Consider the following 18,279-nt stretch of genomic DNA (forward strand, 5'->3'; position numbering starts at 1 on the left):
TCGCTCTGTACCGCCACTAGGCAGCAGCTCTGGGAGGAGACAAGCAAAGCAGGTAAATTTTCCTCGATGAATTTTAATAATCGAGGTATAATTCAAGGAATTGTTTCAGCCCTAAATTACTGCAGTAAAAATATGTAATATTGTTGAAAAAGTGTCCATATCTCATAGCTCAGAGATTCAGGTCAAAATGGGTATATCTGTACCAAATGACAATCCATTCAATAGTCATGGAAATATTTTCTCACATAAGTGCAAATGTACCTAATATTGTTCCATCAGAAGTTATTTGGAGGTAAATTCTGGTAACCAAGCAATTTTCCATCCAGTCTATGTTTTCACAATTTACAAAACAGTGTTGTGAAAATTTGAAAAACCTTGAATAGCTGTTTTACAACATCAAGTTAAAATACGTTTCAAGAACAAAAATGTCAGTCTGCCTCTATAGTGCCACATTTAAGTGAAGAGAGTGGCTTGAGTAAATAGGCTTTATCCTAAGGACACATCTTTAGAAAGTGTCATGGCAATTCATTCAACAGTTATTACCGTCTGCAGTGGTGGACCAACTGTGACACTGCTATGCCATTGGCCACCCCAGCAGCATGACTAAAAACTGCCATCTGTTGTAATGTCATCAGATACAATCAATATGTTCCACATCTTTGAAGCAAAAGAGCAGGTTTAGGCAGTTCTGTTTCCTGCAGGCTCCGCACAAAGTTTTCTCCTTTTTCCAGCAGGTGCTCTGGGAATAGAATAAAACCCTTGTTTAATCATGTTTGTGGCTAAATCCAGTTATCATCCCTATGTGTTTTCTGCATACAGTGGGAAATTCTTCATGAATAATTTAGATAAAAGATAAAAATGTATGTTTTCAACGTTGACTGTTTCATATGCTAATGCTGAGTTCTTTTTCTTTTTTTTATTTTGTACTTGGGGATCGTGTGGATCTGAGAAGGCATTTGGCAGAGACACTTTCCTTACCTTTGAGATGTTTGAGAACTCAGTAGAGACCCAAAATATTACCAGAAAAGAAAGGGAGCAATGTTTGTTTCTGAAACCTAACATTTTCCATGAGTCTTTTATATGCAGTATCTGCTGTTTTCTTGTTTGCACATTTACACCTCGTTGAGGCACTTTGAATCTGTCTGCAGTGGCTCAGAGGCTCAAGTTGTCCTCGGGGATCCAACTGTAATGAACGACTAAGCTGACAGTCATCTGCAAGTAGTAGGACTGTTTTTTTGCATAAATCTGGACACTCCCCTCACCGCCTTTGGCAGGTCAATAAAGAGCGTAGTTGAGAAGGGATTGTGGAAAGTGATGGGGAGAGGGAGGATTTTTTTACTTGTCAAATCAGTGTTGTTCCACTCATTAAGCACACAGAGGTTTAAGCTGGTGTTGTGACTGAGGGGGGAGGGGACAGGGTTGAGTTTTTTTTTTTGGCAGGTGGAATTTCCATGCCTACTGTGGGAGCAGTGAAAAGCTTGACATCAGTCTATGAACAGGCGGAGCTGGGAGAAAAACAGACAATCAAATCAATAAGGCAGCAGTCAGCAAATCTCTGTTCTGGCTTTGGTTTTCAACCCCTTTTAGAGGGAAAACAACACATTTTTGGAACTCACATTGTTGACACTGAATAAGAGAAAACCTCTCCCTTTATTCTAAAATGTTCAATAAGATAGAGAAGTAGTTCTCAAAGTTAGGATGGGGGTTTGCAAGTGGGGGCTCCTCCAGAGGGGTGAGGGTTCTTCAGAGTCTCTTCTGAAATGAGCTACATACTAAACGTGACAATAAGTATTTACTTTGTATCTATTGTATGTCTTGTTAGATTCTTCTCGCATTGAGCAGTCATTGCCAGAGGTAGTACTTTCCAGGTCTGAGTAAGTATGGAAAAATAAAAATAGAAAAGATTTATACTTCCAGAACCTGTTACCCGTACCTATAATTGTCATATAGTATTTACCCTAAAAGTTGATGGTAAATACTATATGACAATGTAGTTTTCTGAAAAGAAAATTCAAACGTGAGAGGCTCATCTCCAAAAAAACAAACTTTATAATGATAGTCAACTGCTGACTCTTTAAATAAAGGTTTAGCAAGGTTGTGCCAGTTCTGCATATTAAATGGCTTATACTTGTACTTCATATAGTCCACAGGACTCCACTATTATCATTTGTCTGCATGATTTTAATGGTAATGATTATTAGGATGCAATTTGTTACATTCACTGCATTCATTGTTGGTCAAAGCTTTTCTGATAGCTCCATAAGAGGGGCAACTTTGTCTTGGTAGTTTTACTAAGATTTTTTTAATATGAGAGGACATTAATTTGCCCTAAAACTTCAAAATCGTTCAGCTCACCAGTTCGTTTTCTTGTATTTTTCTACATCCCACACTCAGATCACCTCAAGCTGTCTGGATTTAATGTGCTTCCTCACATATCGACTTGCTTCAATGGTCTTGCAGTTAATGCTGTGCATCAGCATTGATAGTGAAAACATTGGAGAAAGACCTTAATGTAGGCTAAATAGACATGAGGAAAGCAGGGGTGAGCAAGCTGAAATAAATGGGAAATTGTGACAATATTTTGTCTTTGTGTTAACTAAAACCAAATATTGGGATACAATTTAATGCAGCCATAAGCTACATTGGGGAAAAAAAACAGCAAGACCTGACAATGGAAGTGAATTGCTGACTCATTCTCTGTGATGAGGTTTGTTCACAAGTCCCAAGGTTGTTAACATTGTTTGTACTGACTGATATTTTTTTTTTTTAGTTTGGGTTGAGTAAAAATGTACTCCAACTCTTGTGCACTAAATGTTATGTTCATGTCTTTCTCAGTGCTATGGTTCTATTTGACTTTTTCTCTGAAAATGAAAAGCCCAAAAATTAAGCTAAATATCAGTTTTAATGTTTGAACAACACAAGGCTGTGGTACAAGGAAACAATACAGTTCATGTCACCTCTACAAAAGATAGCTTGTGTGATGTGTCAACTACTCAACAATAGACTTAACTCTGGAAGGCTGAAGAATAAAATAGAAATATCCTTTATTGTCCCACAAAGGGGACATTTCTGTGCAACTGCAGCGAAGTGACAGAAAATTAAAGTAGGTAGACCCACAAAGATAGAACATAGCATATATAAAACCACAAAATTAACTGTAAACACATTTACAGAATAGCACAATAGTGCTTCATGTTATTTCAGTGGAACAACAATTTTAAACAAAAAAAAGAAATGTGCCAAGAGGTGAGACTTTCAGTTGTTTTCACTGCTGCCTTTTTTTACAGTCACTAGACATCTTGCTAATATAGCTATCCTCATAACAGATATGCTGACAGAAATAAACATTGACACATGTCCAAACATTATGGTTGTACATTTTAGATTTAAAGAACTTTCAATGCTGTTTCATGTTCAAAGCAGAAATGCAACAACAACAAAAAAAGCTGATCATCCTGTCAAAAGTTGCAAAAGACTGATAATGCCACAACAGGGAATCCAGCTTACAAATTCAATGCATTAGTCATGGTCACTCCCAAAGGAAAGCACTGTAGTTAAAGTAATGTCCAGCTAGAATGGGGTCCCATAAAACTGCTAATAAATTTTCTGGTCCAGGAGAAAATGAAGAAGGATCAGAAGAGCTATTACCTTGTATATCTAATAGACAGGCACCCAATTAATTAAAACCTTTCAGTTCTCAACAACTCTCTTTAAATTAAGTCATGCTACTGATGGACAATAACTAGAGACATTTGCCAAGTATGACCTACATTAGCTGTGTTAGCTGAATACAATATATGTGATGGTTTTGCCTTTGCCTTGCACATTTTAAAATGAAATATTATGGCATTATGAAAACATTTAATGGCTGTCCAAACAAAATTTAGTTGTTTTGAATTTCTGACATATTTAACATCTATTTCTTGTACAAACTGGAAAAAAATACTTGCAAGTTCTGAAGCATATTTAAAAAGATCATACATCAACTAGATATCTCAGAACGGTTTCTCTGATACGTACAATTCTGCTTTTAAAATAAACCACGGTACAGCAACAGCCTTTGTTAAAGTTTCAAGTGATTTGAAAATTTACCTGGACAACCAGAAACCTTTGCATCTTGATCTCACCGACCTCAGATGTCTTAAGCAATATAAAGTATTAAAAGGTGGTATTATCAACTAGTTGTCTTCATATATTGCTAGTAGAATTTCAAATGTGATCAAATCATTATGGAGTTTCACAAGGATTAAATTTTGGTCTGTGTCTGTCATATATGTTCGCATTTTGCTTTGCTATTACACAGAAAAGTATACCCTGCTCTTTATATGCTGATGATACACAGTTGTACATTTCTATTTCTGCTGCTATAGTTAACTTCATATGTAATCTTGTCAACTACCTTACTAAAGTGAAATACTGATTGTCCAGTGTCTTGAAGATAAATTATAACATAAGCAGAAATTATTATTTTCCGTGTGGATGACTTGGCCCATCTTTTTTTTTTATCTTCAGTTGAATCCATGCTGTGAACATATCATTCACATTTTTATTAACGCAATCTGTTTTAGAAAAATAAAAATTAGGGATGCTTTTAGTTCTGGAAGACTGGATTACAGCAATGCACTTTTTCCTGAATTATCAAAACATTGTTTGAATAAACAGATTCCTGGTGCTTGGTCTTTAACCAACATAAAAAGATTTGAACACTTTACTCCCATCTTAAAATCTTTCCTCTGGCTTCAAATTAAACAAAGATTTTAAAAATACCAGTTTTTTTTTTTTTTTTTTTAGGAAGTTTTACATGTTAATTCCTACACTCCTGAGATCAACAGGCACATCTCTTTTCCAAAGTTTTATCTAGATTCATGTCCTTTATCTGTTTTGGGGGGAAATTATCTGGATATGATCTTTTGTATAATCTACAATTGTGGTCTTAGTTGTTTTTTAAAAATTTTTTAACACTCACAAAATACACTCCATTATATGAAATGGACTATAAAAAAGGCTGACTTGTCAAACTTTAGATTTAAAGAAAAACTAAGCGAGAAACTCGTTTCCCTACTTCTTCTCCCTTTGCCTTTTCTTTCCCTTTTACAATTCCCTTTATTCAATCTCATCATTTCATTCTCTCTTCTGTCTCATCTTCTCATTAACACTTCTGCCCTGCTGGCGCTTTGTCTCCTCTCTCTCCCTTCTATCAAGCGGCATGGCGACCCTTTTCTTTTGCTCAGTTCATCCCCCCACATCCTCACCACTTCTAATAAACAATGTGTCAGATGTACTAAAGTAACAGGAGGGCAGAAGACATCCAATTAAAAACACAATGCATTATTATTTCTCAGCTCCCCCTCTCTGCCATTTCCCGAAGCCCTTCAGATTATATAACAGCTCGGTGTCAGGGGAGCCAGCCTGTGGAGGACAAGTTGAGGGGGTCTTTGCCGACGATGCGGCTCACCAACTCCGGACTTTCCCCAGCAGCTTGCGTACCACCCCTCCCTGCTCCACCTCCTCCTTCTTCCCCTTCCACCCACCCACAAGCCCACCCCTCTCTCTGCTCTTCCTACACACACACACACACGCACGCACGCCTACACGCACTGAATCTTGAATGCACAGGGATTGCAGCAACAGCAGCAATGTGAGATGGAGATCTCCGCTGCGTGTGTGAGTGCCTGTTCCTGGTGAGTGCGGGGACGAGAGTGGATGAGTGTCAGTGATGCTTGAATAAGGTGTTTGAGGGAGAGCAGAGGGGGGGAGGAGATTGGAGTAAAAAGGCAAGAGGAAGAAAGGGGGGAATATATCACTGTGCATTGGAGACAATGTCTGTCTGCTTTTCCCCCTCTCCCATCTCGATAACCTGAATCTTTGCCGGATGTGCTACAACTACTCCAGCTGTCACTGCACTGGCTGCCTCTCTCTCGGTCCTCCCCTACCCTGCGAGCACTGCTCCAGAGGCTGGACGGCACCCTGGCACCTGGTAAATTCATGGATGAGCAACGGATCTACAGGGGATCTGTGCTTTCTTGTCCTTTTCACCTTTGATCTGTTTTCCAAGGTAAGACACTTTCTTGCATGCGTTTTGGGGAGTTGCACACATATTCTTGTGCACTGCAGTAAGAGTTATTTGCTCTGACTACTAAAATTGCAACTAGATGAAAGTGTAAAGAAGAAGCATCCATAATAATTTCACAGATTTCTGTTAAACTCACTACATGTGCTCAATTTTTGTGACAAATCTTGTTGAAATAGAGAAGAGGAATGCTTGCAGAAAGACATTTAAAGATTAAACAGATACTCTCAAAAAACAAAGACAGGTTTAGATTTTCCTTCACAGCCAAGTGAGGAAAAATGATGAGTGGCAGAGTCATTTGACTTTGATTAATATCAACTCAACATGATGCATGTCTTTGTAGCTGCTGACAGACCTGCAGTGTCTGAGGCAAAGGCTGATTATCGAGATTGCTATACTTGTGGATTGCCAGGGCTTGATAGAGAAGAATATTGATGAGAGCTCACTAATAGACTATTGTGTATTCAACTGTAGCAGACAGAGAATCTACTGTAGGAGAAACCCTCCACCTCTTTTTTTTTACATCAAGTTCTGTGAACTACAGAAATCTCCTGATGTGATTTTTGAGCTCAAATGTGATGAAAGCTAGTTTCAGACTTATCATGGCTAATATGTTTGATCTGGAGGAGTCTAGGGTACAGCATTACACACAAGGCTGCACTTGTCTTTGGTCTCAGCTGTTGCCTCCACCCAAAACCCCTCTCCTTTTTGCAGGTCATTCCTTTGCTACCTAATATGCACTCTCCTATTCAGAATTATGTGCTTAGTATGAGCTTGCTAAATGTGCATTCATCCCAATGTACTCAACTAAACATACATTTAAAAAATCAGTTAATAGCTCTATGCTTTACTTATCCATGACCTCCTTAAAGGTGGTACTCCATAGGGGGAGAGGGGGAATCGCTTCTCATATCTACATTTTGAGCCCACTCTCCTAAAGGATCTATTTCACAGTCTGTGCTCTCATTCAAGACTAAGGAGATTGAAGCTTATTTCATCCCAGTCCCCCATAATGGATACTGCATCTCGGTGATAAATGTTTAAAGCTAATAAAGTCATAAAGCAAACTTTCACAGGTCTTGCTCGCAGCCTAGATAGATACATATAGCTCTAAGCAACAGCTGGAATGAAGATGATGTGCATGTCTTGTCTTAAAGCTACAGTTGGCACTGCTTTGAACCGAGTATGTAGGGAAAATATATCACTGCATCGGGCGCAATCTAATTGCTGCACGAACCCCACACTGAGGCAACTACGCAAAACGTACTACATGCTGATCATGTACAAGAGAAGAAGGGAATACGATGCACTCTGTCATCAGATTCCTTAAATTGCCTGTCCGGTGAAAGGTTGGTGTAGTGTCACTGAAATTAATGCAAAACAGTAAGATAAAGATTCCCACTGCAAAGAAGAGTCATTGCACAGCAGAATGCATATTAGATGATTCGCATAATGACAAAGAATAAACAGATGTCTTAAAGCATTTTACGAAGACAATGAACTGAAACACTCAAGACTGAGTCGTGCTTATGAAGCGATCAGCATGCTGTGAGAATATTAAGAAGTGTTTGGCCACAATCGTTACTTAACCATTAATGAGAGTGGCTAGACAGTGCTATCATATGTAAATATACTAGTGATAAAGTTCAGTATTTATTATGTTGATACAACCAGACAGGAATACAAGCTGAACCAAGAAAAGCTGCATCAGTTTTCTCTGGTTCGTGATGAGGAAGAAATCATGATTCAGCACTGTTGCAGGCTTGCTATTGCATTGAAAATTGATCCAAGCCAACACTAAATGTCCCCATAAACAGATATGTTTCTACAGCATTCTGGCCATAATAATGGATGATGTTGCTGTGGCTAAAGATGCTTTATTACCCTAAGCACACACACACATTCAGCACTGCAGTTTGAAGAACTGAGGGGCAATTGGAGCAGACAACGTGGTCTGTCAGGGTACATAAGGAGATTTCAGAGGATTACTTTTGCAATTTTAGACTCAATGCATTATTCATAATCCTTTGGATAGCTGGGGCCAAATCAGGGAAGGACCTCAGGTCATTAGCAGAGATCGCTTGCTGTGAGGAGGAGGAGAAAAGAAGGCATCTGAGGAGGAAAAAAGGAAATTCTCTTTAAACAGCCTGACTGCATCCACGTATCATAATAGTCTCTCACGCCTTCTCTGTGTCTGACTTCCAACAATATTAACTCATTAAGGAGCTTTTCTTCATTTCTTTTTTTTTTGTTTTGTTTTGTTTGTCGTTTAGCTTCTTTACATGTGACATGGGTGCATAAGGGAATCGCACGTGCTCAAAGAAGACTTCCTGCAAATGTGATTACCTTTTCACTGGTGTGAGATTGGGGTTTCTGAGTGTGAAATAGTATGATCTCATGTGAATCAGCCTTGAACATTTTTTTTAAATCTGTGTAACCACTTCAACAAGCAACTTGACAAATCAAAGTGCATAGCAAGCAATCATACCACGGCAACAAAATTCATCTGCTCCGTATTTCAAAACCACTGTATGTAAAGTCATGGGATACCATGTTGTTTTTTACAATTGTTTTTTGCATGATAAGCATGAGCTGGTTCATTCGTTTACATACATGAATTTTCTGCCTTTAAAGTATTGCAGTTCCTGAAGTATGGCTACAATTGGGACTAACAGTTGCCTTCTAATATTGAGTTGTGCACAAGTAATCATATGTTTTAAAATATTTCCATATTTTGTTACATCAGAACCACAATAGGTTATGCATATATTGGGATCTTTTGTAACACAGCAACATAAAATTGGTCATAATTGCTAAATTACACATGTGAATCAATCCTTTTTAGAACCACCCGTCACTGCAGGGCTTTTAAGGTATGCTTTCAATTGCTTTACACTTTTAAATGAATTTTTATTTTCAAAATGCCTCAAGCTTAGTCAGCTTGGATGAGGAGTGTCTGTGAGCATCAAATTTGAAGCGTTGTGCTCGACGAAGTCATGTCTCAGGTAAGATTAAAATAAATAACTGCTTAGGGTAATTATTTATAAAACTAGTAAATTAGCTTGAAATTACTAAGTCGGGACACCATCAAGAAAACAATAGCCAAAACTAGTTCAGTTGTCAGTTGTTTATGAATAACTTACTGATAAGGCTTAGTTTTTAAAATTCAAAAGATACTACACATATACTGTATGTACAGACAACTTCTCTTCTTTACATAAGTTTATTAAAAAAAATAATCCAACCTCACAGTTAAATAGTTTGTCCAACAATGTCGTTAAGCTAGTGAGAAAATAAAATTAAATTATGATGCTAAAACCTCTGAGGAAAAAAAAACACAATAAAATCTAAAAATATGAACTATATAATTATGTAATGATGTCCCACTTCACTATGAATGGCATATATTGAGGGACCAGATTTTGTATATGAGGAAGTATCTTTATTCATTATAACTAATTAACCTTCATTTACACCAAAATATGTTGTGTATTCTTCACACAACACCAGAAATATGTAATGAATAAAACATAAAATAACGCATAGAATAATTTATAGTAATACCACAGTGTGCTATAAATATGTACGCTTAAAGCCCATGGTATTGTATTAAAGAACTTTGTCGGTGAGGCCAATTAGCTCTAGATTAATTTAAAAATGTACATTGACCAGAGATCAATCTTACAGCTCTGTAGTTTCCTTACCTCAAACTACAGAGAGGGTTTTTTTTTTTTGCTTCCTGTCAATAATTCAATAATTGACACTTTAATTAAGGCCAGATGTTTGTGGTGTTGGCCTGGTGAAAACCAGCTCCTTGTTCTACACTTCGTTTCGTACAGAAGCTCTGGACTCTGAGCTACTCAGAAACGATTGCTTGGACCCTGTTAAGGTTTTAAATTTTACCCTGTGGCTAACTTTTAGCCGTGGCATATCTAGTGCGTCAGTTCGACGCTATGAAACTTGTTGGAAATTGCTTGCGAGGTAAACAACCATCCCACACTGTGAAGCGAGAGGTGCTAAACTGAACCATTAATGTTAATTCAATATTTGGAAGCATGGCCAATATAATAGCCAGGCTAATGGAGTGTGCAACAACTGTGCTGTTCATTGATAAGCCGTGGATCTCTGCAGCTCCTCCAGAGAAATTATGTGTCTTGTGGTTGCTTCTCTTATTAATGGTGTCTCTGCTGGACCTGGTATAGATGGACACCAATGCATCTGTAGGTTTGCAGTTGATCCAAATGTATTACATTTTGACATGACGGATTAAAGTATACTTTGTAGTATGTTCAAAGCTTAGGACGATCTCACACTGCTTTCAACTTCCCAACTGAACCGTCTGGTTTTTTCTTTGGTCTTATTTTCGATCTTCAAACTGAACAGCTCTATTTCTATTCAGAGTAACTTACCCGGAGATTGTTGACTGAAAGTAACTGGCTGAATAGCATTGTTTCAAGGGCATCAAAGAAAAGGAAGACAAATACGTATGCATACCACACAATTGAGATTGTTATTTGCAAAACTTTGGATCCTATGTAGCACTTTTTGTTCTCTTCACAGTTTTGTATTGGTCCATAACGAACAATCCCAGTAGCATAGGTTTGTGGTTGTCAAATGATAAAATGTAAAAATAAGTTTTGGGAACATCCATGTTCTTTCAAGACATTATATATACGGTGTCTTCAAAAGTCCAAGCTAAGAGTTAGATTGGCATGGGCAGATAGCACGGTGATCTACAAGGCAGGAGTTCTGCAAAAAGTACAGTCCCCTGCCTTTTGTTATCTGCTCCGGTTCTGCTTTTGTGTGTGTTTATGCCTCGTGTGAGCGGACGCGTCTTAAAATGCCGGGAAAGGTGTCTCTTTGAAAAGGTGAATACAAGGCCCACACACACCAACACTTCCTTTTCGTTTCTTCCCTCTGTCATAGTCAGAGCTGCCATATGAAGAAAAAAAAAAAGAAGCAAAAACACCCACACATGAATACAAAAGCAACTGAGTTACAAAGAACAAAGTCAGTTTGGACAACATCAAAGAGTGTGCTTCCTTTTAAAACGATCCTGACCAAGCATTTTCTTTGTAAATGTCCTACATATTAGAAATTAACATTATGGCAATGTAGACATCTTTTTATAACTTTCTAAGAGATGGTAAAATGGACAGTAAGGAAAACATCTCTTCAGTGTCAGTGTCTCATCAGAACAATCACATTGATGGATTTGCAATGTCGCGGGATGATAGAACATAATTACTTTCGGGGAAGCAGCAACACTATGAATAGCTTGCTTTTGTGTGGTTATAAATGATTCATTGGGGTTTATTTATCGCGTGCTGTCTTGTCATATGAAAATGATTAACCAGCTCTTTCGGGTGTTTCCCTTCAACCATATCAGACATCATTTCATTTCCTCATGCTGCTTGATATATTTCATGCACATGAAATAGGAAATACTTTGTACCAGCTGAGTCAGAAAAATTTTGTTTTTATTTTTTTTAGGTATGGGTGACAGCAAAAAAAAAAACTTCTCAGAATTGTCTATGAGTGGCTTTTTGTAGCTATTTTATGATACCAACTGTGTTGATGATTTATTATTATCGCTGTGGATAACTTTTACTTTTACTTTTGTTTGACCTTAATTTATGCAGGTTATGTCCTACTGAGAAAATAAATTCTCAGCTACAGGAACAATATGTTCCAATATTATATACAATCATAAGAGTTATATACAAAACAGCAGTACAAAAATTTAAAAATGTGTGAAATAATAATTGATTGTAACACTATGGTCAAGCAAAAGCATGATATTTTTGACCCACATATTAAGTTGCCCCCAAAGGAATCAGACAGTTTAGTTTCCTTTTGGAGATGATTCCATGCTAATGGTGCAGAGAAGGAGAAAACTACCTTCCCTCTATTTTGTACGGACTGAGGGAACACAGAGAGTGATGGTATCTTGGGATCTGAGGCTGTGACTGATGTGTTTGGGTGACATAGGAAGATAAGTATGAGGGCAACATACCAAGAATTGATTTGTAAATAAAAGTGTACCAATGGAAACTGCATGTCAATAGACATGACAAAATAACTAAAGAATGCAAAGTGCAATGATGAATAACATGTTTAGATTCAATTATTAAGCATAGTGCCTCAAGCTAACTACAAAATTAATCTTCACTAAACATGCATTTTGGACTTTTTAGGATCTTTTCTGTTTGAGGAGCTTACCAAAGTGCTCAACTAATGTATACATTACATCTTTGATAATTCAGCTCAGTTTTCTTCATGATTCATTAATTGTTTGTAAAGACTTATACAAGAACTTTTTCTTGCTCTATGATGTTAGTGCTTTTGTCTAAAAGAATTGCAATTATAGCAGCGTGCAGTGCTGTCTTCAGGTCACTTCCACTTGGCAGTCAGGTTGGCCTCAGCTGACCGTAACCTTGAAATCTGCATCTGGATTTGGAACCAAATAGATGATAGTGACCTGCTATGGCTATTTAAGTGGCCCTCAAGGCTGTAGAGGATCACAAAAATAGAACTTTAAGATAACAGTTTATGTGCCTAAATATTATTTTATTAGTCAAATAAAATCATTTCTTATTTGTTTAGTGCCAAATCCTATCAGTGTTCAATATTATTTAATTTTAAGGAGTATTCATTAAATACAAAAAAGCTATAATATTTTATCAGTTTAATAGGCAGTTTTATTAATACATTAATACATTCTTGAGGACAGCCATTATCTTGGTTTGGCCCAAAAGGAAAATGAGTTTGACTCCAAAGACATAGATTGAGCTTTGCTGGATTTTTTAGTGTTATATTTTATTTTATTTTTTATTTTTTTTGTAGAACTTAGCAATGTACTTTAGCACAGAAATGTAAACACATTCCTAGACGTTTAGCATAAACTAAAGTAACTTGTATTTCGGGAAATAGATTCATGAATAATGCACTTCAGTTTTAGCTCTTTATCATGCTCCATTAACAGAGATATGAGCTTTTAAACATGTTACATTTTTTTATGTAATACATAAATAATGCTTTGGGTGCTGGGGAGTAGCTCTTTGTTGCTAAGAGTTTCTTAATCTTTCTAATTGATCCGTATATGTTCTTTTTTTCTTTATCTATTTTTTTAAACAGAGATTAAGGTCATTTCATTCATCCAGCTCCCTTTAAAATGTGATCACTGAGCATGCACTGTTCATATTTTGTGTCTAGTTTTTGACCTCACCACTCCACTCAGCACAGCTGAGGTCCAGGGAGTGATGATAATAAATTTCCCCCCGGGGACTTTCAGCGCCTACAGGTGGATACAGATGGAGGAGCTCAACACCAGTTATTATTGTAAAGTGTAGCATGTGTGGGCCACAGCTGCTCCGAGGCCATTTCTTCTGCTGGCGGGTACCTCTAACCACAGGAGGAATATATTATATAGTAAACACCTTTAGCTAGGAGGCTAAGCACCAAGCACCCTCCAGCCATTTCTTAGCAAAACACCTTGAACCACTATGGTGAATATACCATTAGAATGCTCAACGTAGCAGCTCACAAGGCATAAAAACGCAAAGAAAGTTTATTGAAAAGCAAGTGAATGCTAGAGTAAAATGTAAGCAATAGGTAGCTGATTGTACTGTAGCATAGTGGTGAAAAGTAATTCAGATATAAGATATAAAAAGCAGCAAAGCGAAATGTCTTATAAGCTCCTAGATTTGAGTCTGAACATGTATCTAATCTGTTCCTTCACATACATTTTATGTGTAGCTGTATATATATATATATATATATATATATATATATATATGTATATCAGATTTTACAGTGATCCAGCAGGGATCCCCAAAGACCACATCATCTGAGTCAGTACTGCTTCAGACATGTAAATACTTCTCTTTCACAACAGCATTAAGTAAAATAAATGTGTCACAGTGTAATAACATTACATTATTAACATTACTATGAATTAATGATACACCGAAGCACACATAGCTATACCTGCTCATATTGCATGTTATCTTAACAGCGAACGGATTTAGCAGTATTAGACAGCGTCAACAGCAAACGCTCCTCCTAACCCAAGTTGTGCATAGGAGTCTATAAACAGTTTTTAAATAATGGTAGAACCCGTGCGGATGGCAGTGTAGGCAATTATTATTCCAGAAAGGTCTCGAAGCAAATCATCAAACAGTTGGCAAGAAAGCTACATTGTGAGATGCCACTGCATGGGCAAAGGCTATAAGTGTTTGTGGAGTTGAGCGGAACAGAACAACAATGCCAGCGGTGAAGAGAAAACTCTTTTGTCTCTGTTTTGTGTTCCCATACAAACATAGCGGAAAATAAAGATTATGTGGGTAATCAAATGCATTTAGGTTTTAGTCTTAGGTCAGACTGGCTTCCTTCCACAAGCAGCTCTATGTGATAGACCAACATAAATACATGTATGGTTGGAAAAAAGACATATCCACTTTTAAAAATGCTTTTCAGATAGGTATTTTACATGTGTGGCATGCATACATATTGGGTATGCTGTCTTTACTGTGTTTTTAAAAAATATATTTTTTCATTAAAATACATTGTGGTTTCAGTAAGACAAGATGTGGAAAGGTTTTCAAAGTATTAATGTTTTTGCAAGACAGTGATGTCATGTAAGCATCCAATACACACAAAAAAATTATACATCTAGCAAAAAATTGCTGTGGTGCCAAAAGTCTGTTGTTTCCTAAAGACACCAAATTTTATAATAAAAAGAGGCGTATAAAAAGGAAACAAAATAAGGACAAACTCTGGTTATACAGAGTTGGTCAGCTGTAAACTTCAAGGGTTCTTACTTAGTTTGTCTTTATTCCATGAAACCATAAACATATATTTACTCTATTTTATAAAAAAGTAAATTTTTGCTTATAAAGTAACATGCAACACTCAAACTACTTTTTCTTCTTATTTCAGGAAATATGGTGAGCAAAGAGGACACCACATGCATGGTTTTGTCAAATTCAGATGATTCAGACTCAGAGGAGGGACCTTCGCACACGTCGCACTCTGGACCAGATTCAAGCGGGCAAGAGGTGAAAAAGAGAAACAAAGCCTTACAAGTACGTTTCAAAGATATCTGTGAAGCTCAGAAAGAGCAGCGGGGAAGACATTCAAGGTCTATTTCCTGCAAGGTAACACATAGAAAATACATGACCATGCCGGCTAGGCGCTCAATTCCGAATGTAACCAGGAGCACTGGTGTCCAGACCTCACCAGACCTCACTAAGCGATACAAAACATTTCCTTTCGAGAGGAAAAAAGGACACACATTTAAACATACAGCCATGGTAGAAGATTACAGACGACAAAACAATGGTTTTTTGAGCGACATAAAGACAGGGGGAGACGATGGGCAGCCGGTTGGAGAATCCTCCAAGTATAAGGGTAAGATTATAGGACAGACAAAAGCCCTGCTTCATCACACGGATGACAGCAGCGGCACGGAGGATTTGCTGTCAAGTGCCAACTGTGTGGATGGACCTTCATATCCAGACTCCTCACGTTTTACAGAAGAGGGACATTCGAGTGAGCAGTCTTCTAAAAATGAACCGGAGTACCAAGTGTGTGGGAAGTGGACTAAACACAAAGGCTCACTCAAAGACAACACTGACCCTGGTTCATCCTCAAAGCGCCAGCTGGGGGACTCTGAGTTCTCAGAACACAAGCCAAAGAGCAGTGGCCCTGTAGCATGGAACTCTTTGACACAAGTGGAGGCCATAGGAAGTCCCTTGGTGAGCTGTAAACGGAAAAAGGGTGCACAGCTAAATGAGCGGCAGTCTCAGACTTTTCCTCATAGTGTTAAATGCTCTGTGCAGTCGCAAGGGCAGTGTCGGACGAGGCATGCGTCAGCCTCCTCTAAACTGCAGAGAACTGCTGAGGGGGATGAGAGCTTTCCACCAGGAGGCATACAAGCTCCAGGCTTGGGGAGCAGCCAGCAGATAATACCCTTATCTGGAGACAAGGATATGAAAGCACAGCTGCAGGCCATGGAGAATCTCATCAGCTCAAGCCAGGAGACCATCAAGGTTCTTCTTGGAGTTATTCAGGAGTTGGAGAAAGGAGAAGCACAGAGGGAAGGGTAAGTATAGTGCAATTAATTGTGCAATTGTATACACAAGCCTTAGGTGAGAATCTGTTTGGTTAGAGGCTTGAAACTTTCAAAGCTTCCTTTTGTAAAAATTTTAAGTCAAAAAATAAAAACAATAAATAATAATAATAAAAATCTTTTATGACTCATAGAAACTCAATGCTTGTGAATCCTGGACACAATGTGCGTTTGGGGTGCAGAAAAACACACAAAAAATGTGAAATGCTTCCTCAGCCTTTTCTACTACTGCTACTACTTCTACGATTCTTTTATACTTTTATTCCTATTAATAATAGTAAAGTTGTGAAGTACAGATCCACTTTTAATTCATAAACTTTAGCCAGGATTCTTTTTAAATTTCAACATATTTTACAAAGCCAAATTACGATGAATTTGCTCACAATAATCATGACTGTGATGTTTCACATAGTTACATCATGTTTCACAAAATAGGTGCATCTTATGTTATTTAACCTGTTTTTACTACCTTGTAAAGCTGCAGTTGGATTTAAACCACATTACTAATTAATGTCACTGTTAGCTTCAAGGCTATATTAAATTCTGAGCTACAGAAAAGACTAAATAGTTTGCATTAAAAAAATGATCCCTCCTTTTAGGTTTTAAATCCTAAAAAAAAAAGAGCAATCAACATACTTTTTTTCCCCCTTACATGCAGGGATTTATGGGGAAGCTAGATAAAAGAAACTTCACCACTCTCCAATTAACTGGTGATAGGTGAGGGTTTCAGAATTTGGCTTTTTCTTTCCTTAGTTGATTCCTGAGTTCTGTGTTGTTCTGAATAATACTTAGATATTTGTTGGTTCTTCAGGTTTTTGCCTAAACCCACTTTGTTTTTGAATTTACTTTTTTTTTTTAGTATTGGCTTCTTAGTCCTGATTCCCTGTCCATTTGTCACACATGTCCTGAATCAGTGCATCGATTTATCATGTTTATAGTAGCTCATGTAAAATTCAATTTTTCCATTGTCCATTCATCAAGCGCATATTGTAGTGGCTTCTTACCTTTACTAACTTCTTTTTTTCCGGGAAGATGTTATTATACCTTATTTTGTTGATTCTGCTTTCAGGGCACCTTTTTATGAGGGGCCGTTTAGGACAAAATTTACGTTTTGTCTCTCACACACTACCAAAAAGTCTCGCATACTCCAAAAAAGTAGCCACGCACACTCCAAAAAATTACGTTTTGTCTCTCACACACTACCAAAAACTCTCGCATACTCCAAAAAAATAGCCTCGCACACTCCAAAAAATTACGTTTTGTCCCTCACACACTACCAAAAACTCACGCATACTCAAAAAAATAGCCTCGCATACTCAAAAAATTACGTTTTGTCTCTCACACACTACCAAAAACTCTCGCATACTCAAAAAAATTACATTTTGTCTCTCACACACTACCAAAAACTCACGCATACTCAAAAAAATAGCCACGCACACTCAAAAATTACTCACGCACATTCAAAAAATACTCAAATTGCGTATACACACACTACTAAAATGTCACACACACACACACAAACGTTAACTTTCTCGCTCACATACACTACTATCAGCTCGCGCACATACACACAAACGTTAATTTTCTCGCTCACATACACTGCTAACAGCTCGCACACACACAGACGTTTATCTCTCACATACACAAGACTAAAGTTGAACACACACACAGTACTAAGACTCGTTTTATGTATGTGTGAGAGCGAGACTTTTTATGAATGTGTGAGAGCGAAACTCTTTTTGAATGTGTGAGAGCGAAACTCTTTATGAATGTGTGAGAGCGAAACTCTTTTTGAATGTGAGAGTTGTCACGGAAGAGGCGGGGCATAATTTTTGGATCAAACTGCGCATGCGTAGATCCTAAACTATAAGTTTCGATTGTTGACTCACTGTATGTTCTATTACTTAGTATATTTGTGCTTTTAAATATATATAGAACGTTTAACTTTCTTGTAGATTAAATGTGCTATAGAAATAAATGAATCTGATTGATTGATTAAAAAGAGCAAAATTGCTGTAGTACAATCTGTCCACTGGGTGCCAGTATTACAGGAATTATTAACCGGCGCCAACTAGTG

General features: G+C 37.5%; 1 protein-coding gene across 1 annotated transcript in view; it reads left to right on the top strand.

The window, feature by feature from the left end:
* The first annotated feature begins 5,662 nt into the window (after nt 1-5,662).
* LOC102229346 (protein FAM196A-like) overlaps nt 5,663-18,279 on the top strand; it is a 34,039-nt gene continuing 21,422 nt past the window's right edge. The window contains exons 1-3 of the mRNA XM_014470950.2: nt 5,663-5,681; nt 5,893-6,055; nt 15,011-16,175. Coding sequence (XP_014326436.1) covers nt 15,016-16,175 — 1,160 coding nt within the window. The 5' untranslated portion in view covers nt 5,663-5,681; nt 5,893-6,055; nt 15,011-15,015. The remainder of the gene's footprint in view (nt 5,682-5,892; nt 6,056-15,010; nt 16,176-18,279) is intronic.

The sequence above is a fragment of the Xiphophorus maculatus genome, chromosome 22, assembly GCF_002775205.1.
Source record: "Xiphophorus maculatus strain JP 163 A chromosome 22, X_maculatus-5.0-male, whole genome shotgun sequence".
Lineage (NCBI taxonomy): Eukaryota > Metazoa > Chordata > Actinopteri > Cyprinodontiformes > Poeciliidae > Xiphophorus > Xiphophorus maculatus.